At 36.7% G+C, this 19,163-nt stretch overlaps 1 protein-coding gene and 1 pseudogene across 1 annotated transcript; both read left to right on the top strand.

Moving 5' to 3' along the window:
- Window positions 1-1,413: 1,413 nt before the first annotated feature.
- LOC107038656 (insulin-like growth factor-binding protein complex acid labile subunit) lies at window positions 1,414-10,445 on the top strand. The gene is made up of 3 exons (XM_015257880.1): window positions 1,414-1,760; window positions 1,844-1,960; window positions 8,552-10,445. Exons 1-3 carry the CDS (start codon window positions 1,743-1,745, stop codon window positions 9,605-9,607), a joined length of 1,191 nt encoding a protein of 396 aa, XP_015113366.1. The 5' UTR covers window positions 1,414-1,742; the 3' UTR covers window positions 9,608-10,445.
- Window positions 10,446-12,768: 2,323 nt separating this feature from the next.
- On the top strand, window positions 12,769-18,701 carry LOC107038640 (annotated as a pseudogene).
- The last annotated feature ends 462 nt before the right edge of the window (window positions 18,702-19,163 follow it).

Below are 19,163 nucleotides of genomic sequence, written 5' to 3' on the forward strand. Positions count from 1 at the left end.
CGACTGCGTGAAACACACAGGTGTATAAAAATACACGTGAAACACACAGTAGTATGAAACTTCAACTGCGTGAAATACACAGCAGTATGAAAATTCGGCTGCGTGAAACACACAAACTTCACGCATGCGTGGAGTGTATGGAGTGTACGGGAGTGATTCACGCAATGCTGCGAATAGTCACGGCCATATTCTAATCTTGTTATTCGCAATTCTAAAGTATATTTTTTCATTATTCACACTTCTTCTCAAGAACCAAGAGATGATGTGTCATTAATCAATAAGATTGATTTGATTGTTAATCGCTAGATAATTAGATGTGAGACAATCTCAATCAAATGAAGTGCCTATAATTCGTAATTCAGCAATGCTACCTCAACAATATTGTTAAAGCCCGTATTCGCACAAAAATAAGCAGTTGGTTGTTCTGAAGTTGTCTATTCTCTAGTAACTAAGTTCACACGAAATCGATGCCTTACTAGCTTGTCGTTGTTCTTTCAAGTAAGACTGATGCTTTTTTATCATTTGAGTTCTATGTTTTTTATTATTGAATATCGTACGTACTGGGATGACAGTGTTATGTGGAGTGAATACAGCACGGCCGAGAAATATGCACTTGTAATGTTTTGGCAAGAGATTGAAGTAACTTTGAAAATATATTATAATTCATATATCTTGTTAATTAATATACATATATAAATAAAGTAGCGTATGTATGAGAAGAACATGAGAAAATAATTCATTCACAATTACCCCCGACATCCCTTGAAGTTTTATCTTACTCTTCAGGTAAAAATATGAAGAAATATTCTAATCTTGTTATTCACAATATTTTGAAAAATTACGATACCGTCACTTAAATTTTCTGAGTCGATTCCATAACTCCATAATAATTCCATAATAAATATTTTCAAAATATCTTTTTTTTATTATTGATACTCCCTCTCAAGCACCAGGAGACGATCTCTCATACTAAATCAATATTATTTTTTAATTCTGCTAATACATCACGACTCATTAATTCTGTTGATGAATGCGCGTATATGAATAAAAAGCCATATGTCCGAGCCCAGCAGAAATAGTACATCGTCATTGCGAAATCTACCGTGTGAGTGGGTAGCAACGTAATATAGACGAATTGACTGGGATTCGACAGCCGAGTGGATTCTCTCCAATCCTCTCAATCCACCCAATAGTTTGTTCCTCTTTTTTTCCCTCCACTCTCCCTTCCGTCTGTCGTCCGCGGAGATAGTTGAAGCAAACCCACACCCCTCGTTCAGCACACATGCGGAATCGGTGGGAGCATAATTATGAGCTTGCGCACAACTGGGTTGAAATGGGTAAAGGGGGTAATAGAGATTCCCGTGTACCGTGGGACGAGCTAGCCCCGGGTATCCTATCTGTATAGAGCCACGAATGAACGCGCAGTCGAAATCTCGTTTCTCTGCATGTTAACATATTATTTTTTTAGTCAGTTTTTGGGCTGCCGGCTGTGCACACGCGGAGAGCATCTCCAATACTCACGTTTATATTTGAAGAGGGAGAAGAGAGAGAGAGAGAGTTATTGGAGATCTCAGGGAATACTTTCAAACAGAGTTACAATAAACAGATAAACAAAATCGCGACAGTTGGGTACGGGAAGTTTCGTGAAGAAATAAAACCTCAGGGTAAATACGAGTAGTTGGAGCAGCCTGGACTTTATACAGTGATATGCCAAGGCATGCGCCGTAAACATAACAAGATTGATGTCTCACGGAGCGCAGGTATTACTTTTTTTCCCCTCCGTTTTCTTACTCTCGCCACGTTTTTATCATTGAGCGTTGAGATTGTTGGGGGATTATTTCAGATCCTAACATTGGCGCTTCTGAGCTTGTCCTTGGTGGTCCTGGGGGAGGATGAGTTCAACAGCACTAATGAGCCCCTTCACTGCCCCTTCGGGTGCATATGCTTGTCATCGAAGCAAGTGAGTTTTTCACTGTGACGGGATTAATTTTTGGGATTGATCGGTTCGTTGCTGGAGTGAAGGGTTTGTAATTGAAAGGAATGAATAGGGATATGGGTGGAAATATATTTCTGAGTGAAGGGGGAGGTGGAGTGGAAGAGCAATTTACTGTACGTGCAGATCTGCTGTTTTTCCACTCATGGAAGTAATTGTTCACTAGCGAACGGGCGCTTCCCACTCGTCGCGAGATTGTATTATATTATATTAATTTATTTTGTTTTCTTTCCAATTTTTCTTTGCGGTTAGATTAAATTAAATTTATTGGATTCTATTCCCATTGTAGTATACAAATTGTGGGAAGTTTTTCTCATTTTCAAATGAAGAGATATTTATGTTAAATAATGTCAATATAATTAAATAATTCCTCTCAAGATATCAGATCATGAAAATGAAATTTTTAGTTTTCATGATCTGATTTCATTGAGAGGAAATGAAAGAATGCAGGGAGAGATGATCAGCAAGAAAATGAAAGAAAACGATTTTTTATTTTTATGAAAAATTTCGAAACTGGTTTCTTTTTTTTAATGACGAAAAAATATCAATATGTTCCGTTTCTATAGCCTAATTTCAATGGAAGAAAGTGAAAAAAAGAACGGAGATACGTGATCAGCAAGAAAATAAAAATTTCGATTTTTCAATGTCTCCGGAAAGTTTTAAAATTGATATATTTTTTCAAATAATGAAAGAATACCTATCAATTCAATTTCTACCCTCGCATTTTGATAGAATGCATTAAGAAAATAGCAAAGAATAAAAATCGAAGACGAAAAATTTTATCGGTTTAATATAATTTTGATTTTTTGTGGCAGTTTCACAGAGAGAAATGTTGGATGAAAGTCGTGGGATAATTTACTGGTAATTTCAATGGTAATTTTAACTACAAGGGAATTATTTTTTAAATTTATGCTTTCTCAACCCCTCTATAGGGTTATAAGCACAACAAAGAATAATTGAGAGAAAAAAGAAAAAGAATACGGAGTAAGTACATCATTTTACAGCATATGTACATGTATGTTCAATTTTGCTTAAATGTTGATTTCATTTTTAACAAGAAATTGGAAAATAATTAATAATGCTTGAACATGAATGTCAGCTAGAAATGATTCAATATTGAACGGAAGAGAACCAGCTCGAGCTTTTACAAGGCTTCCAATTAGTTTTCCCCTGCTTTCCTCTGATCTAGGACATTGCCGTAATATATGGTTCAAATCTTGTGAGTCATACCCACGTTCACACTGTGCTTTGTCGATTATTTTAACTCGAGCAAGAGAGCCTTTCAGGCTATAGTGGCTAGCTCTAGCCCTATTGATAAATACTATTACATTACAACTACAATGGAATTGTCAATGAAATTATATTTACAGTAATAAACTTCGTAGATTAAACTAGGATTCATCGTTCGATTTACTATGGCAAATAGTGTTATCAACATTATGATGTAATTTTCACTTTAATGTACTAGTTGAATGTACAATGTTTATGGTTACCGTAACTATTATTTTTTGGCAATTCCCTTGTAGTTGAAATTACCATTGAAATTTCTCTCAGTGAAGGATTTTTTATTGGCAACGAATGGATTTGGTTGGAGATGAGGGTCTGTTCGGTCTCACCAAATGCTCATTCGTTAATAGTTAACAAATGCACATTTGAGAAGGCTTATTCGACTCGATTTTCACCTTTCAAGTGAAATCACTTCACTTTCGTTAACTATTAACGAATATTCAGTTGGTCATATTCAACTCTACCATTCGTGAATAGTTAACGAATCTCGTTTGGAATGAATGAATCAGTCTGTCAGTGTGGAGCGAAATGTAATTCAATAAAAGAATACCTGTTTGTGGAGGATTTTACGATTCGTTCGGTAAAAAAACCATCTATGGATGCGAACGTTATCGATCTGTACAGGAAAGTTTCTCACATCGGTAGGGTATTTTTTTCCTGCGCTTATTTGAAGGTCGTGGGGACGAATGGAAGTGGAATTTTACCGAACGCGTTCGGTAAAAAATCATTCTCTGCTATAGAGATACGCAATATTGAGTGATCATTCACGTGCTCTGGGATGATTTTTTATTGAATGCAGGGTAAATTTTACAGTTTCGGCTCAAATTACCCTCACGTTGAGGAAATTTTCCCGGGCCAACGGGCAAAATTCGCTGTTCGTCTTACACTTTTTCCCTGATATACACGCAGACAGGAATATGTGACAAACTCGTGCGAGTCCCTTCAAAAATTAATGTGCTACTGGTACACTAGCCGTGGGACCAAACAGGAGTCACCAAAAAATTCTAATGGCCCAACGAAAAATTCGAATGTAACACTCTAATTTTTAACACTCCATTAATCGCGCAAACGTCACAAACACCGTTGATCGTCCCGTACAAACATAAATCGACATGATGATAAATTTGAAAGATCTAAGAAAAATCTTTAAAAAATCAAGAGTGATCTAGATCGTATACTTGAAGAAGTCCCGCGCGGAGGGAAATATTCAATAAAAATTGCGTATCTTTTCCACAATTCCGGAGCGAAATTTGGGGAATTTTACGGAAGTGTCACGGAATTTTTGCAGAATGTTGCGTAATTTTTCCCTGAATCCCCTGTGAAAAATTACGATACCGTCACTTAAATTTTCTGAGTCGATTCCGTAATCGGTGAGCGAACTGTGAGTTCCCTAATTGTTACTGAACATTTCTCTCCGCGCGTGGGATTTTTTTATGTTCAGTATTACTCTTGAAATTCGGGTGCCACATCCCATTTTTTGGTGACCATGGTACGGTATTAGTGAATAGCGTGTTTTAGTGAATAGCTCACTAATTTTTGCTAGAATTTTCTCGCCGCGTAGGGTGAAAAAGAACTGAAAGTCGAGTTGGCTTCACGATTACTTGGCTTGTTCGGTCGTTTTTTGGTAATTTTTTTCCCCGTCTATGCGGACTGTTATCAAGGGAAACACTGGAGAGTTTTATGATATAGAAATGATAGCTTTCCCTGGATCTTATCTAGTTGCGGAATAACTTGAGGAAGAGACGAGAGGACAAGTACGTGTATACAATACAATTCAACTACTAAAGGTTATGCGACGACGAGACGAGTCATTGTTCATATTTTCACCAACATAATAAAGATATCACTCTTTATTTTGATATTTCACGAGATATAAAATCCGGTCGATAACAACTAATAAATAAAACAGGGGTTTTCGTAGGGATTTAACATTCATGATTTACCACTTCGTTATTGAACTAATGGATTTGTAATGAAACGAACAAAATATAGATATATCGGTGCAAACATACGTCTAGTGAAAGAGCAGGGATGGAGTAGACGGCAAATTTACTGTACGTGCAGATTTATTGTTTTTCCACTCGTGAAAGTAATTGTTCATTCCGATTTTTAATATTGGTATATCATATTTTCATTCACATAATGAAGTTGTAACTCTTCATTTTTCATATTTTTCGGTATAAAATTTTCTCGATAAGAACTGAACAAAAAATATGGGTTTTCACACGATACTTTTAACTGATTGTGTATTCCACAATAAGAGAATTCGGTTTGGAACGGATCATTGAATATTTGATGGGGGAGAATACTCTCTCCTTACCAATTCGCGACATTGAGGTCGTATTGCACTGAGAAAAAAAATTTCCAATATCTGAAACATATGTTCTTGAGAGAAGTAAATTATTTTCAGTGACTTAAATCTCAGAAAGTGTGCACTTCACGGAACTCGAATAAATTTTCATTCACCACTATCGAATTGACGATTCTTCTACGCGATTTAAGTAAGTTCATTTCCAACAAAATCATACTTGAGTACAAGAATATTTTAAAGCATGAGGCCTTTTTCGGGTCATGTGAGTTGAAATGCCTGAGAGAATTAAGCAATCGAAGAAAATTTACTTGTCTCAAGAAAATATGTTTCAGACATTAGAAAATTTTTTTCTCAGTGTGTGTAGCCACTCCATCCGACTCATAATGAAAGAAATAAAAAAGAATAACGTCATAAACAAATCAGTAGCGAAGTGGTAAACCGGGTCAAGTCGATTTTGACATTTGGCCAGTTTATGATGAATATCTCGGAATCTAAGAGAGATAACAAAAATTTTCTCACGACCTTTCTTATAACCCTCAGTTGGCTCTACAAAAAAGGTTATGACAAAAATTGTTGTATCTCTTTTAGATTCCGAGATATTGTCAAAAACTGGTCAATAGTCAAAGTTGACTTAACCCGCTTTACCGCTTCACTACTGAAATTTAATGACAGGCTCGAATTACAGTAAATTTAGAATTTAACTTTCGCGATTTACCACTCTCTTATTGGACTAAAAGATTCGTGATAAAACTGATAAAATATGGGTATATCGGTGCGAACATTCGTTTAATGAAAGGGGAGAGATGGAGTAGAAGACAAATTTACTGTACGTGCAGATTTATTGTTTTTCCACTCATGAAAGGAACTGTTCTCTCTGATTTTTTATGTCAGTTATGCTGAGTGTTATCAAGAGAAAGACTGGAGAGTTTTATGATAGAAAAGTGATAGCTTTTACTGGATCTGATGTAGCTACGGAATAACTTGAGTCAACCGCTGAAAGCTTTCACGTCGTTCAATTGAAGATATGGAAAATCAATTCCGCGTTGATGGAATGTACCCTTGTTTCTATTTTCATCAACATAATAAAGATGTGACTCTTTATTTTGATATTTCACGAGGTATAAAATTCTATCGATAACAACTGAATTAAAAAATTGGAGATTTCATACGGATTTAACATTCATGATTTAGCACTTCGGTATTGAACTAAAGGATTTGTAATAAAACGGATACAATAGGAATATATACAATATGAATATAGGGGAGAGATGGCGTGGAACACAAATTTACTCTTCGCACAGATTTATTGTTTTTCCACTCATGAGAGGAATTGTCCATTTCGATTTTTTATGTCAGTTATGCCGATTTTTATCGAGAGAAAGACTGAACAATTTTATGATATAAAAATGATCGTTTTCACTGGATATTATGTAGCTGCGGAATAACTTGAGAAAGAGATGAGGGGACAAGTGTGTAATTGTGTATGCAATACATATCAACTGATTAAAAGCTTTCACGTCGTTCAATCGAAGATATGAGAAAGCAAATATTCGTCGATAGAACGCATCGTTCATATCTTCACAAATATAACGATCTCTTGATAATTCATGAGAAGAGACAAGACATTTTTAACCCTCGATCACTCGCTCGATGAGCGCAGCGCCGCCCGTTTTCGTTCTTTTAAATATTTTAGCGCGTTTCTCGATGCTTAAGGCATATCCCAAGACACACGGACCCAAAAGTTAGTCCCTATAGTGTTCCAGAAAAAATTCTAAATAACTTAATTTATTTCATTCTCATAAGCTACAGAGTTTTTCTATTCCCATGTGTCATTCATACAGGTAACAATAACTGTTTGAATCAAATAAGAAATTATTTGTTAATTAATGTTTTGAATCAAATAAGAAATGCTTGCACGAAATTTCCATTTTTTCGAGTTGAATATCGTAAAAACTGTGTAGTACAAAATGTTACAAAAAATTCATCGTATTCGGAATTTTTCAAGCTATCACGGATTCAGTAGCGAAACGGTAAACCGGGTTAAGTCGATTTTGACTATTCGCCGGTTTTTGATAAGCATCTCGGAATCTAAAAGAGATAGGAAAATTTTTGTCATGACCTTTTTTGTAGAGCCAATTGAGGGTTATAGAAAAGGCCATGAGAAAAATTTTGCTATCTCTCTTAGATTTCGAGATATTCATCAAAAACTGATCAAAAGTAAAAATTGACTTGCCCGGTTTACCGCTTTGCTACTGGATTAGTTTTTTAAGAACATGGTAAGAACCGTTTTCTCATAAGTCCCGTTTGGCCTACGTCTCGCGTGTTAGATACCCATATTTTATTATTTATTTATCATTTCCTAAACTGTGTAGTACAGCTAGTTACTATTTTTTTCAACAGCTGGAGACTTATAAACATTATCTACGAAAAAAATGAGGACAATCGGAAGAAAAATGTCTTTTCTAGGGATATACCTTAACAATTCTAAAAACATAGAGTTCCTAGTTCAATCCTTTGACTAAGCGTTGGCGTTGTCCGTTTTTTTCTCGTGAAATTCGCTTAGCAAAGAAAAGAAATGAACGCACAGAAAAGCGGCGCCGCGCGGCCCGGTGCGATTGAGTCCCTGCTGCCCGCTCAAGCGACAGTGTTGCAACACTCACTGCCACACTTGAAATGCGCGCATAGCGGTAAGCGCCAACGTGGCAACAGGGCGTCCGGTTTACCCCAGCGGCTTTGCGCCAACCGTGCGACGGATGAAGACTGGTGGCCGGGCGCGAGTGATCGAGGGTTAATGCGGAATAGCAGAGAAAATGAATATCTTGACGCCGGCCACCCCAGAACCGTTTTTACATTGAAATTGTCGAGAATTATGGAGAACGTTCACTCATTCATATTCCCTCGGGGCCAAATTCCCTGAATAAATTACAATGACAATTGAATTCGTCTGGTTTTCTGAACAGGTTTTGTGCAACACCGGAGGTCTCCGGGACATCCCATCATACCTCAACATTGGCATCGAGGATCTGTCCCTATCGAAGAATGATTTTCGAGTGATAGAGTCGGATGCATTCACTGGTCTACGCTCGCTGCGCAAACTCAGCCTAGATGGAAATAATATCACAGCTATCAAGCCATTTGCATTTCGCGGCTTATCCAGACTCACGGATTTGTCAATTCAGTACACACCGCTTAACTACATCGGCAGTTATTCATTCGCAATGTTACACAATGTGACACTCATACTTCTAGCGCACAATCGGATAAAGTATATAGATGAAAATTCATTCGCTGGAACGAGTAATATCAAATTAATTCTGTTGACTAATAATCCATTGGTGACAATTCACTCGCGCGCATTTTCGGGATTGAATTACGTTGAGAGGCTTATATTTCCAACGGGTATACGAGTCATTGAGTCTGATGCCTTCAATGGGCTCCAGTATGTTGGACTTTTAAAGCTAACATTCATGGATTTGAACAGTCTATTGCCCTTCACATTTCGCGGTCTGTGTTACATTCAAGTGTTGAATATTCAAGAGAGTGATCTCGGCACGATAAAACCTGATGCTTTCGCGGGTATGAGTCACATAGAGAGCATAAATATCCTGAATAATAAAATTGATTCTATTCAGGAACTGAAGATAATCAACGAAAGTGCGGTGACACTATTCAGATTTCATGGCAATCATGTTCTACATTCACCGAGAGCCAGGGATACGAGCTTACAGGTGCAGAATGTCTCGACACTTGGTAATTATTTTCCCTGCGATTGTCAGGTCCATGAACTGTTTGACAGTGACTTTGTTAATGATACTGTCAAGCAGTTTCGCGAGGAGAATTACTGCATCTCACCGTTGGAATTCAATGGTAGCCCGATGAGTAATGTTGACTTTGATTCAATTGCCAAGTGTCACGACAAAGTTGTGCAGGATAATCTTGGCTCATCTGCACAGACACATTCCGGGGTGAGAATGTTCTTTCTCGTTGTTGCGGCTGTGTTTAATGCTGTTCGATAAACTTGAGCTTTTTGGGGTCAGTAGGGAAGTGGTAAAATGCTACAGAATTAATAAATCCTTGATTTTTTAACCTTGAGTTTGAACAACTGGAATTTTAAGCGAATAATTTCCAAAATTATTGTCGTATTCGATAATAAAAGAAGTTGAATCGTTTCGTCCGATTCATAATTGAATGACATTAAACAGAATATCATGGACAAATTTAACGCAAAACTCAAATTACTGTTAATTTCGAATTTAACTTTCACGATTTACCACTTCGTTATTGGACTGACGGATTTGTAATAAAGGGGGTAAAATATGTATATATCGGTGCAAACATATGGCTAATGAAGGGGGAGAGATGAAGTAGAAGACCAATTTATTGTATGTGCAGATTTATTGTTTCTCTACACAGAGAAAAAAGTTGGATAAAAATTATTTAGGAAATCGTGATGAATTTTACGGTGCAAAAGGTAATTCTGGATCGAAATGTAAAATGCGATTTTGAGTAACACAATGATTTTCAAATAGAATCGACTTCCAAAATGATTTCCATGATTTTCATGATTACTGGTTTAATTGATTTTCAACATTTTTACTCGTGCATTCCAATGATTTTCAATGATTTTTTTGGTGAGCTGAAAAACGACGTTAATCCACAGGGTACAATTTATCTTTAGTTTTCATTAATTGCCAATGATTGCCAAAGGTTGGAAATCGCGCGATTTCCATTATTTTATTTTTTATTTTTAACGGAATTTTTTGCAAGTTCCAAGGGACTAGCACTGAGAGAAAAATATGATTCTTCTGACTATATTCCATCACCATCGAACTATAGTGAAAAAGTCCTCAACAATTTTGCACGGATTACGGCCTCTATGGCCGGAGAAGTGATTACTACAATGGAATGTAGTCATTGCAACTATTTTATAGTTCCACTCACGATAGATTTGTCGTGGTTACTTTTGAACTTTGGTTAGTTTAACTGCATTTTGATTTGCAAAAATTACGCTTGTGAAGTTACTATAATGTTATGTGCCGCATACAAAAAAAAATCGTATCGTTCACCAAAACTGCCTCAACTATTTTCTTATTGTAAATCGAACTTCAGATTTTTCTCTCAGTGTGTAACAGGCCATCGTCCGAGGGCCAATGATTTCCATTATGTCCGCGATTTCCACATGATTTCCAAACGATTACACCGACAAGCGACACCGTGATTTCCACAGTTACTAGCCCCTTGGAAAATAGACTGAGAAAGTAGTGAAAATCGAGTTCGCTCCACGATTACTTGACTTGCTCGGTATTTTTTCTCCAACTTTTTTCCCCGTGCACTCATAGAAGTCATTGTTGATTTTGATTTTTGATGTTAGTTATGCTGATTGTTATCAAGATAAAGACTGGAGAGTTTTATGGTATAGAAATGATAGCTTTCACTGGATCTTACGTAGCCGCGGAATAACTTGAGGAAGAGACGAGAAGACAAGTGTGTAATGCAAAACATATCAACTGCTAAGGCTTTCACGTCGTTCAACTGGAAATATGGGAAATCAATTATTCGTCGATAAAACGCGTCATTGTTCACATCTTCATCCACATAACTGTAATTTTGTAATTCATAAGGAGAGAGTGGACATTTTTAATGATGAATAGGAGAGATAATGAATAATAAACCCTGTCTTGACGCTGGTCACCCTTGGAGGACCATTTTTACGTGTAAATTGGCGAAAGTTATGGAGAATATTCAATTATTTATATTTGCTTGAGGGGTGATGTCGGTGAGAAGAGAAAAAGCTTTCCCTACATTTTCATTGCAATTTCATTCCGTCTCGTCATGGTGATAATACTGAATAAAACAAATATGAAAGTATTTTGGGTGTTTTTCTTACCCTCATTTATTATACTTTCGGAGTTTCAGGGTGGGGTAAAATGGACACTTTAGACTTTTTCAAAATTAATCATAACTCAGAAACAAATTTATCAATGGCGCTCAGTTTAGGCTCATCACAAAGGGGAAGAATTGTTCTTAACTGCATTAAAAAATTATTAAATTTCATCACCATTTCAACCTGTCATTAACATTTTTAAAAAAGTCAAAAGTGTCCATTTTACCTCAACCTCCCCTACGTCCTGCGTCATAAAATTTTGCATGTATGAGGGTGAAAAATATGCGAAGAAATATATGTCGAATATATGATTCATATACTCATCGCATATGTTGCGATAAGTTTTCATGTGAATCTCCATACTATATACAAAGCGAGGGGCTACTCACTGCCGGATTAAGTGACACCATGATTCCGAAGTGGTAGATAGCCAAATTTTTGTTAAAACCTTTTTTCCAGCTTTCAATACGCTCTACGAAAAAGGTTTTAACAAAATTAGAGCTTTTTTAGAACGTGCTATCGAGAGCTACAAAAAAGGGAATTGCAAGTAAAAGATAATAAAATTCCGATAGCTCCCTTTGATTCGGAGATATTCCTCGAAAACTCAGCTAAGAGCTAAGTCAACTTAATAGTTTTTTCATCACGCTGTGACGAAAAGTGAACTTTTCGGCACGCTCCGCGTGCCTAAAAGTCCAATTTCCGCCACATTGTGATGAAAAATATTGTTCGTAACTCGTGAAAAAATGTTTTTTAGCTCGTGGGATTATATTACTCGCCTTCGGCTCGTGATATAAACCTCCCACTCGCCAAAAAACACTTTTTTGCACTCGTTACGAAATATACTATTTCATCACGCTGTGCGAAAAAGTAACTTTTTAGGCACGCTTTGAATCCCGGGTTTCGAAGTTAAACACTCATGGAGAGAGAATAGAATAGAATATTTTATTTCCTTGATGCTACTGTTAGTTTTACATCTACCCAAGCCAAAGAAAAATATCTCCAATAATACACCAATAAATTGTTTTTATAATACTAATATATAATAACCAATCATAATATCATAGTATCACGATTTAAGCGATTGTTCAATTAAACAATCGTGGATTTTCCAATGAAAGCTTGAATTTCCAAACTCATCCTAAGAATTGAACATTACATAAAAAATACACAGAATTTTCATGTGATTTTATGGTTGCTAAAAATTTCAAGCTTTCTCACTTGAAATTTCAAGATTAATTTTCAACAGTGTTCAGTAGACAGCAATCGACATCTCGTGGTTCCCCCGTGAAGTTGATGTTGCGACCAGCAGTACCTCCTAGAGGTAATCCTACTCCTTATCATCAACTGTTATCAGAACCCTCCATCGATACTGGCACAATGTTCCGCGAATTACCCTGTGAATTTTCGCAATTTTCCAATCCCTTCCCATCAATGAAACTGTCAGCTGGTACCGATAGATATTGCGTGTAAATAAATAACTCCATGTGTTGAAAGACCACTCGACACCATCACCAAACAGTGAGTAATGATTTACCAAATAATGATGCACACAAAACTCGATCTTGGACGATAATGGACACTTGTCCAGTATTTTTAGCTCGGCTGTTTTATTTTTAGGGTATCGCTAACGCCTTCAGCATCAAGTTCTGTAGCTGCAGAGTCTCGAGAATGCTGCAGCGATGACAAAAAGTTTCGGTACAAAGCCAAACATAGGAAGTCAGTCTTATGTCAACCCGTTAATTTGAATTGGTTGCAAGGTTTGCAAGACAGACATTCAACGGAGATAGTTGAATCATCAGCATCGCAAATGAGTGTTGCATTGTTGGGAGTTTCGTCGTCGAGTGTTGCCTGTTATGATGAATTCAATTCAACTTGAATGGATTTAGAACGGGTGATTTGTTGAATATCAAGTTGCGAGCTTTGGAAGTAAGTTCAGCAATGATAGAGCTATGGCGTGGCTTTGAATTTCACTTCTAACACCGCAATCTTGTAGAGATTAACGCAGCAGCGAAGCGGTAAAAATATCTCTGAATCTGACGAAGAGAGCGAAATTATCTAGGGGAGGTTCACCTCGGGAAAAAACTTTTGCGTTTTGCGAAAAAAAAAACTTTAAAAACACAATTTTCCACGTGATTTTTCCTCGGGAAGCCGATTTTGTAGGTCAAATTCGTCTCCGACCGCTAAAAATTAGAGATTCGAATTTTTTTTAATCGAAAAATTAACTTTTGAAAAATCTCCAACGGATTTTTTTTTCGAAATAGTTTTTTTCATCACATTTTCCGTAAAGCGTTGTTTGGCGTCGCCTTTTAACGAATTGCTATTTCATCACGCTGTGACGAAAAGTGAACTTTTCGACACGCTCCGCGTGCCTAAAAGTCCAATTTCCGCCACATTGTGATGAAAAATATTGTTCGTAACTCGTGAAAAAATGTTTTTTGCACTCGTTACGAAATATACTATTTTGACACTGCTGCTACATTCGCCTCGTGCCGAAATGTGCGTTTTCGTTTATCTTATTTATTTATTTATTTTACTGGCTCGGATAGACCAACAGCCAAATGGCCAATGACAGGGTAAATAACAGGCCAATAACATATATATATGAATCAAAAATAAAACAGCAAACGAATTATGTGTCATTAACAGAGTGTTATGGCGAAAAAAAGTAACAAAACTTAGAGCTATACATTAGTGTCTGAAACATAATGCCTTGTACTTAATAGATATTTGTACACTTTCGATGCAATGACAGTTATATTATCCGTATAGACATCAATGTCGGTATCAGAACTAACTAGATCATTAACAGCATTTGTCAGTCTATAAAGCGGCGAGTGCAACGGGTGAGACTACTTTTTGTTTGCGAGTACACGAAAAAGTACTTTTCGGCACGAGGTGAACGTAGCAGCAGCGTCAAAATAGTATATTTCGTAACGAGTGCAAAAAAACATTTTTTCACGAGTTACGAACAATATTTTTCATCACAATGTGGCGGAAATTGGACTTTTAGGCACGCGGAGCGTGCCGAAAAGTTCACTTTTCGTCACAGCGTGATGAAATAGTATATTATGTCATTAGGCGATAAAAGTATTATCTGGCGAATGTGGCTTTATAATCCAAGCCGAAGGCGACCGCCGCCAGCCGCCTTCGTCTCGGATTATAATCACATTCGCCAGATAATGCTTTTAACGCCGTGTAATATACGCTATTTTATGTTGTTGGGCCCGAAAACTGGGCCCGAACTTGGGCCCTCGCTTCGCTCGGTTAGATTTATTTATTTATTATTTATTATTCATTTTTTTAATAAATACTCGTTTCGCTCGGTTAGATCGCGGTTTATTGGACCTAATGACATAATAGTATATTTCGTAACGAGTGCAAAAAAGTGTTTTTTGGCGAGTGGCAGGTTCCCCTTCGGCTCGTGATATAATCCCACGAGCTAAAAAACATTTTTTCACGAGTTACGAACAATATTTTTCATCACAATGTGGCGGAAATTGGACTTTTAGGCACGCGGAGCGTGCCGAAAAGTTCACTTTTCGTCACAGCGTGATGAAATAGTATATTATGTCATTAGGCGATAAAAGTATTATCTGGCGAATGTGGCTTTATAATCCAAGCCGAAGGCGACCGCCGCCAGCCGCCTTCGTCTCGGATTATAATCACATTCGCCAGATAATGCTTTTAACGCCGTGTAATATACGCTATTTTATGTTGTTGGGCCCGAAAACCGCGATTCTAACCTCGCTTCGCTCGGTTAGATTTATTTATTTATTATTTATTATTTATTTTTTTAATAAATACTCGTTTCGCTCGGTTAGATCGCGGTTTATTGGACCTAATGACATAATAGTATATTTCGTAACGAGTGCAAAAAAGTGTTTTTTGGCGAGTGGCAGGTTCCCCTTCGGCTCGTGATATAATCCCACGAGCTAAAAAACATTTTTTCACGAGTTACGAACAATATTTTTCATCACAATGTGGCGGAAATTGGACTTTCAGGCACGCGGAGCGTGCCGAAAAGTTCACTTTTCGTCACAGCGTGATGAAAAAGATTTTTTCCCGGGGCAAACCTCCCCTTACGCTACCGTTTTACCGGTTCGCTACTGGTTGATTTGATAGAAAAAAAAGGATGGATTTAGATTTCTCTGATGCTTGATATTCTAATCGTTTCGAGTACCTCTCACTCATTCGCGAATAATGATCCCACAATTAATTACAGACTCCTTCGACTCCTGCACCCGAAAAAATTTCCCGAGATGGCAGTAGACGTTCGAAGATCGAGATTAAACATGGCAGTTATTAACACAAGAAACGATATCTGGATACAACTGCCGAAAGAAGGCTTCATCGAAAAAAAAAGAAAAGTGAGAAGAGTTTGTCGCTGCGTCCACAGGAGAAACGCTAATGTTGCGATTGCCAGACAAATGAGACTGAGTGGGATAACTCGGCCGGAGACATTCTCCAGTGGAGTGCGTGTCAAAGACGACGCGTGTATCAACCTTAGCAACCTCAATATCAATTCGGATTCTGTAACCGATGACCAGGAGCTCGTTACGAAAATGGCAACACTCTCGTGTAATCAAAACAGTAGAACAAACTGGTACGAAAAACGGCGTGAGCTTGCAGAAGAGTGGAAGAAGGTCACGAGTGATTTTCTGGTTGAGAAAATTGACGCTGAAATTAGTAATTTAAAGATCGATGAAGTCGACAACGAAAAGAATAGCGAAATGAGTGTCAATCCGTTCAGATAGTAGAGCTGAGTCGTTGGAAAGGACTGGAATTATCAAAGATATTTAACACTTAACGCGAATAATGGGCCTTTGTATTGACTACGATTTATAATAAATGGAGACATAAAATGAAGTTGATAACGGAATAACAAGGAAATGTGTCAATTCGTTCAGATAGTAGAGCTGAATCTTTCGAAAGTATTGGAGTTATCTTATGGAAACGAGAGGAAGCGAAATTGACAAAGATATTTAACATGTTAAATATCTTTAAGTGCACTTAACACGAATAATGAGCTTTCGCATAGACTAGGATTTGTAATAAATGGAGATATGTGAAATGATGGTGATTAAATAAAATAGACATTGATACGCGGAAATTATTGCGATGATAGAAGACGAGTGATGTGTCAAGATAACACGTGTATCTCCCTTAACCCCCTAAGGTGAATTTCAATATCCCCACTCTACAATCGTAAAAGCGGAATACCCGCGTCCCCACTCGAGCGCCCTATTACGCTTAACTACGCTTTTCACCTCAGAGGGTTAAACTCCATATCATATATCAATTACGAAAAACTGGATGAGCTTGCAGCTAGCTGAAAGATGATTCGAAGTGTTTTTGTGGTTGACAGAGTTGACGGTGAAATTAGTAATTTAAAGATTGATGAAGTTGATAATGGAAAGAATAACGAAATGAGTATCAATCCGTTCAGATAAAGAGAGGATTCGTTGGAAAGTATTGGAAGTATCTGTTAAACGCGAGTGAAAGAGAAATTTGCTTAAAAATAGTGAACACTTAACACAAATAATGAGCTTTCGTATAGACTAGGATTTATAATAAATAGAGATATGTAAAATGTTGGTGATAAAACTAGAGATTGATAGGCGGAAATTATGGCGATTAGTGAAGATGAATGGAAATAATAACGAAATGAGTGTCAATCCGCTCAGATAGTAGACCTGATTCGTTAGAAAGTATTGGCATTATCTGATGAAAACGAAAGGAAGCGAAATTTACATAAAAATATTCAACACTCAACTCGAATAATGCCTCATGGAAGGGTAAAGCCTTCCGTAACAGCTCACCTTATCGCCACTAATTTTGTAAACGCTGGATGCCTGGACTGATTGCTGAGCCACCGCATAGACTTGGATTTATAACATACAGAGATATACAAAATGTTGATGATAAAACTAGAGATAGATACGTGGAAATTATGCCATCGATAGAAGACGAGTGGAGTTCGTTGAACCTTGATAAGAATCATTTGTCGTTATTGCACTTGTGTCCAGGGAAAGTTTATAAACAAGGTAAACCGTACTTAATACTGCCTTCATAACGTGCACATTGTCCCGAGAGAAAATGATAATTGACTGGTTTCAGGTGATTTTCACAATTGTACGAATTTAATTAGTATGCCACAAGTAGCAAACCATTGCCACATTATTCATAACACTGTAGAAAACAATCACGTCTGAAAAAACTTCTTCATAAAAACAGTCTAGCGCATTTGCTGGAAAAATCTATTAATTTTATGATTGAAAAAATCCATAGATTTTGATCTTTCTATAGAATTTATTCTGCAAAGATTGTTTCTACAGAAAAATATTAAAATCTCTTGATTTTTTCTTACGAAATATTTCCGGTTGAACATTTCCATTTAAGAAAACGCATACTGAACAGTTGCAAAATTTCTCAACACAATTTTCAATAGTTTTTCTAGGATTTTTCGTACACTGTTCCTTCAGGAATAATTGCTACCCCGAGGCTGTACTATTATTCCGAAACCCACTTAAATAAAAAAAATCTAAATAATAACGACGTAAAAGCCCTCGTGCCTTAAAATATTACTTGCAAACGATTGCTAAACTCCTGAAAATGAAAGGGTTCAACGCAAAATTCACTTTGAATACTGAAGGCCATCGAAAAATGGCGCATTTGCTGGAAAATTCTATGAATTTTATAATTGAAAAAATCCATAGATTTTGATCTTTCTCTATAATTTATTCAGCTGAAATTGCTCCTACAGAAAAATATTAAAATCTATTCACTTTTTCTTACGAAATATTTTCCGTTGAACATTTACATTGAAGAAAACGCATTGAACAGTTACGAAATTTCTCAACAGAATCAGCGAAAAATTAACAGAATTTTCAATAGTTTTTCTAATAAGGATTTTTTGTACACGTTTCTTTCAGGAAAAATTTCTGCCCCGAAGCTATTCTATTCTTCCAAACCCCACGTAAATAAAAAAATCCAAAATTACGACGTAAAAACCCTCGCGCATTGAAATATCACTCACAAACAATTGCTAAATTCCTGAAAATGAAAGGTTTCAATAAAAAATTCACTTTGAATACCGAAGGCCATCGAAAATTGGCACATTTGCTAGAAAATTCTATTTATTTTATAATTGCAAAAATCCATAGATTTTGAGCTTTCTCTACAATTCAGTAGCGAAGTGGTAAACCGGATTAAGTCGATTTTGACTATTGGCCAGTTTTTGACGAATATCTCGGAATCTAAAAGAGATAGAAAAATTGTTCTCACGGTCTTTTTTATAGAGCCAATTGAGGGTTATAAAAAAGGTCATAAGAAAAGTTTTGCTATCTCTCTTCGATTCCAAGATATTCATAAAAAACTGGCCAGAAGTCAAAACCGACTTGACCCGGTTTACCGCTTCGCTACTGAATTTATTCTGCTGAGATTGTTCCTACAGAAAAATTTTAAAATCTCTCAACTGTTTACGAAATATTCCCCGTTGAATATTTCCATTAAATAAAATGCACTGAATAGTTGCAAAATTTCTCAACAGAATTTTCAATAGTTTTTCTAGGATTTTTCGTACAATTTTCCTTCAGAAAAAATTGATACCCCGAGGCTATACTATTATTCCAAACCCCACGTAAAAGAAAAAAAACTAAATAATAACGACATAAAAGCCCTCGTGCATT

The sequence above is a fragment of the Diachasma alloeum genome, unplaced genomic scaffold (genome assembly GCF_001412515.2).
Source record: "Diachasma alloeum isolate Michigan unplaced genomic scaffold, Dall2.0 Dall_scaffold_00286, whole genome shotgun sequence".
NCBI lineage: Eukaryota > Metazoa > Arthropoda > Insecta > Hymenoptera > Braconidae > Diachasma > Diachasma alloeum.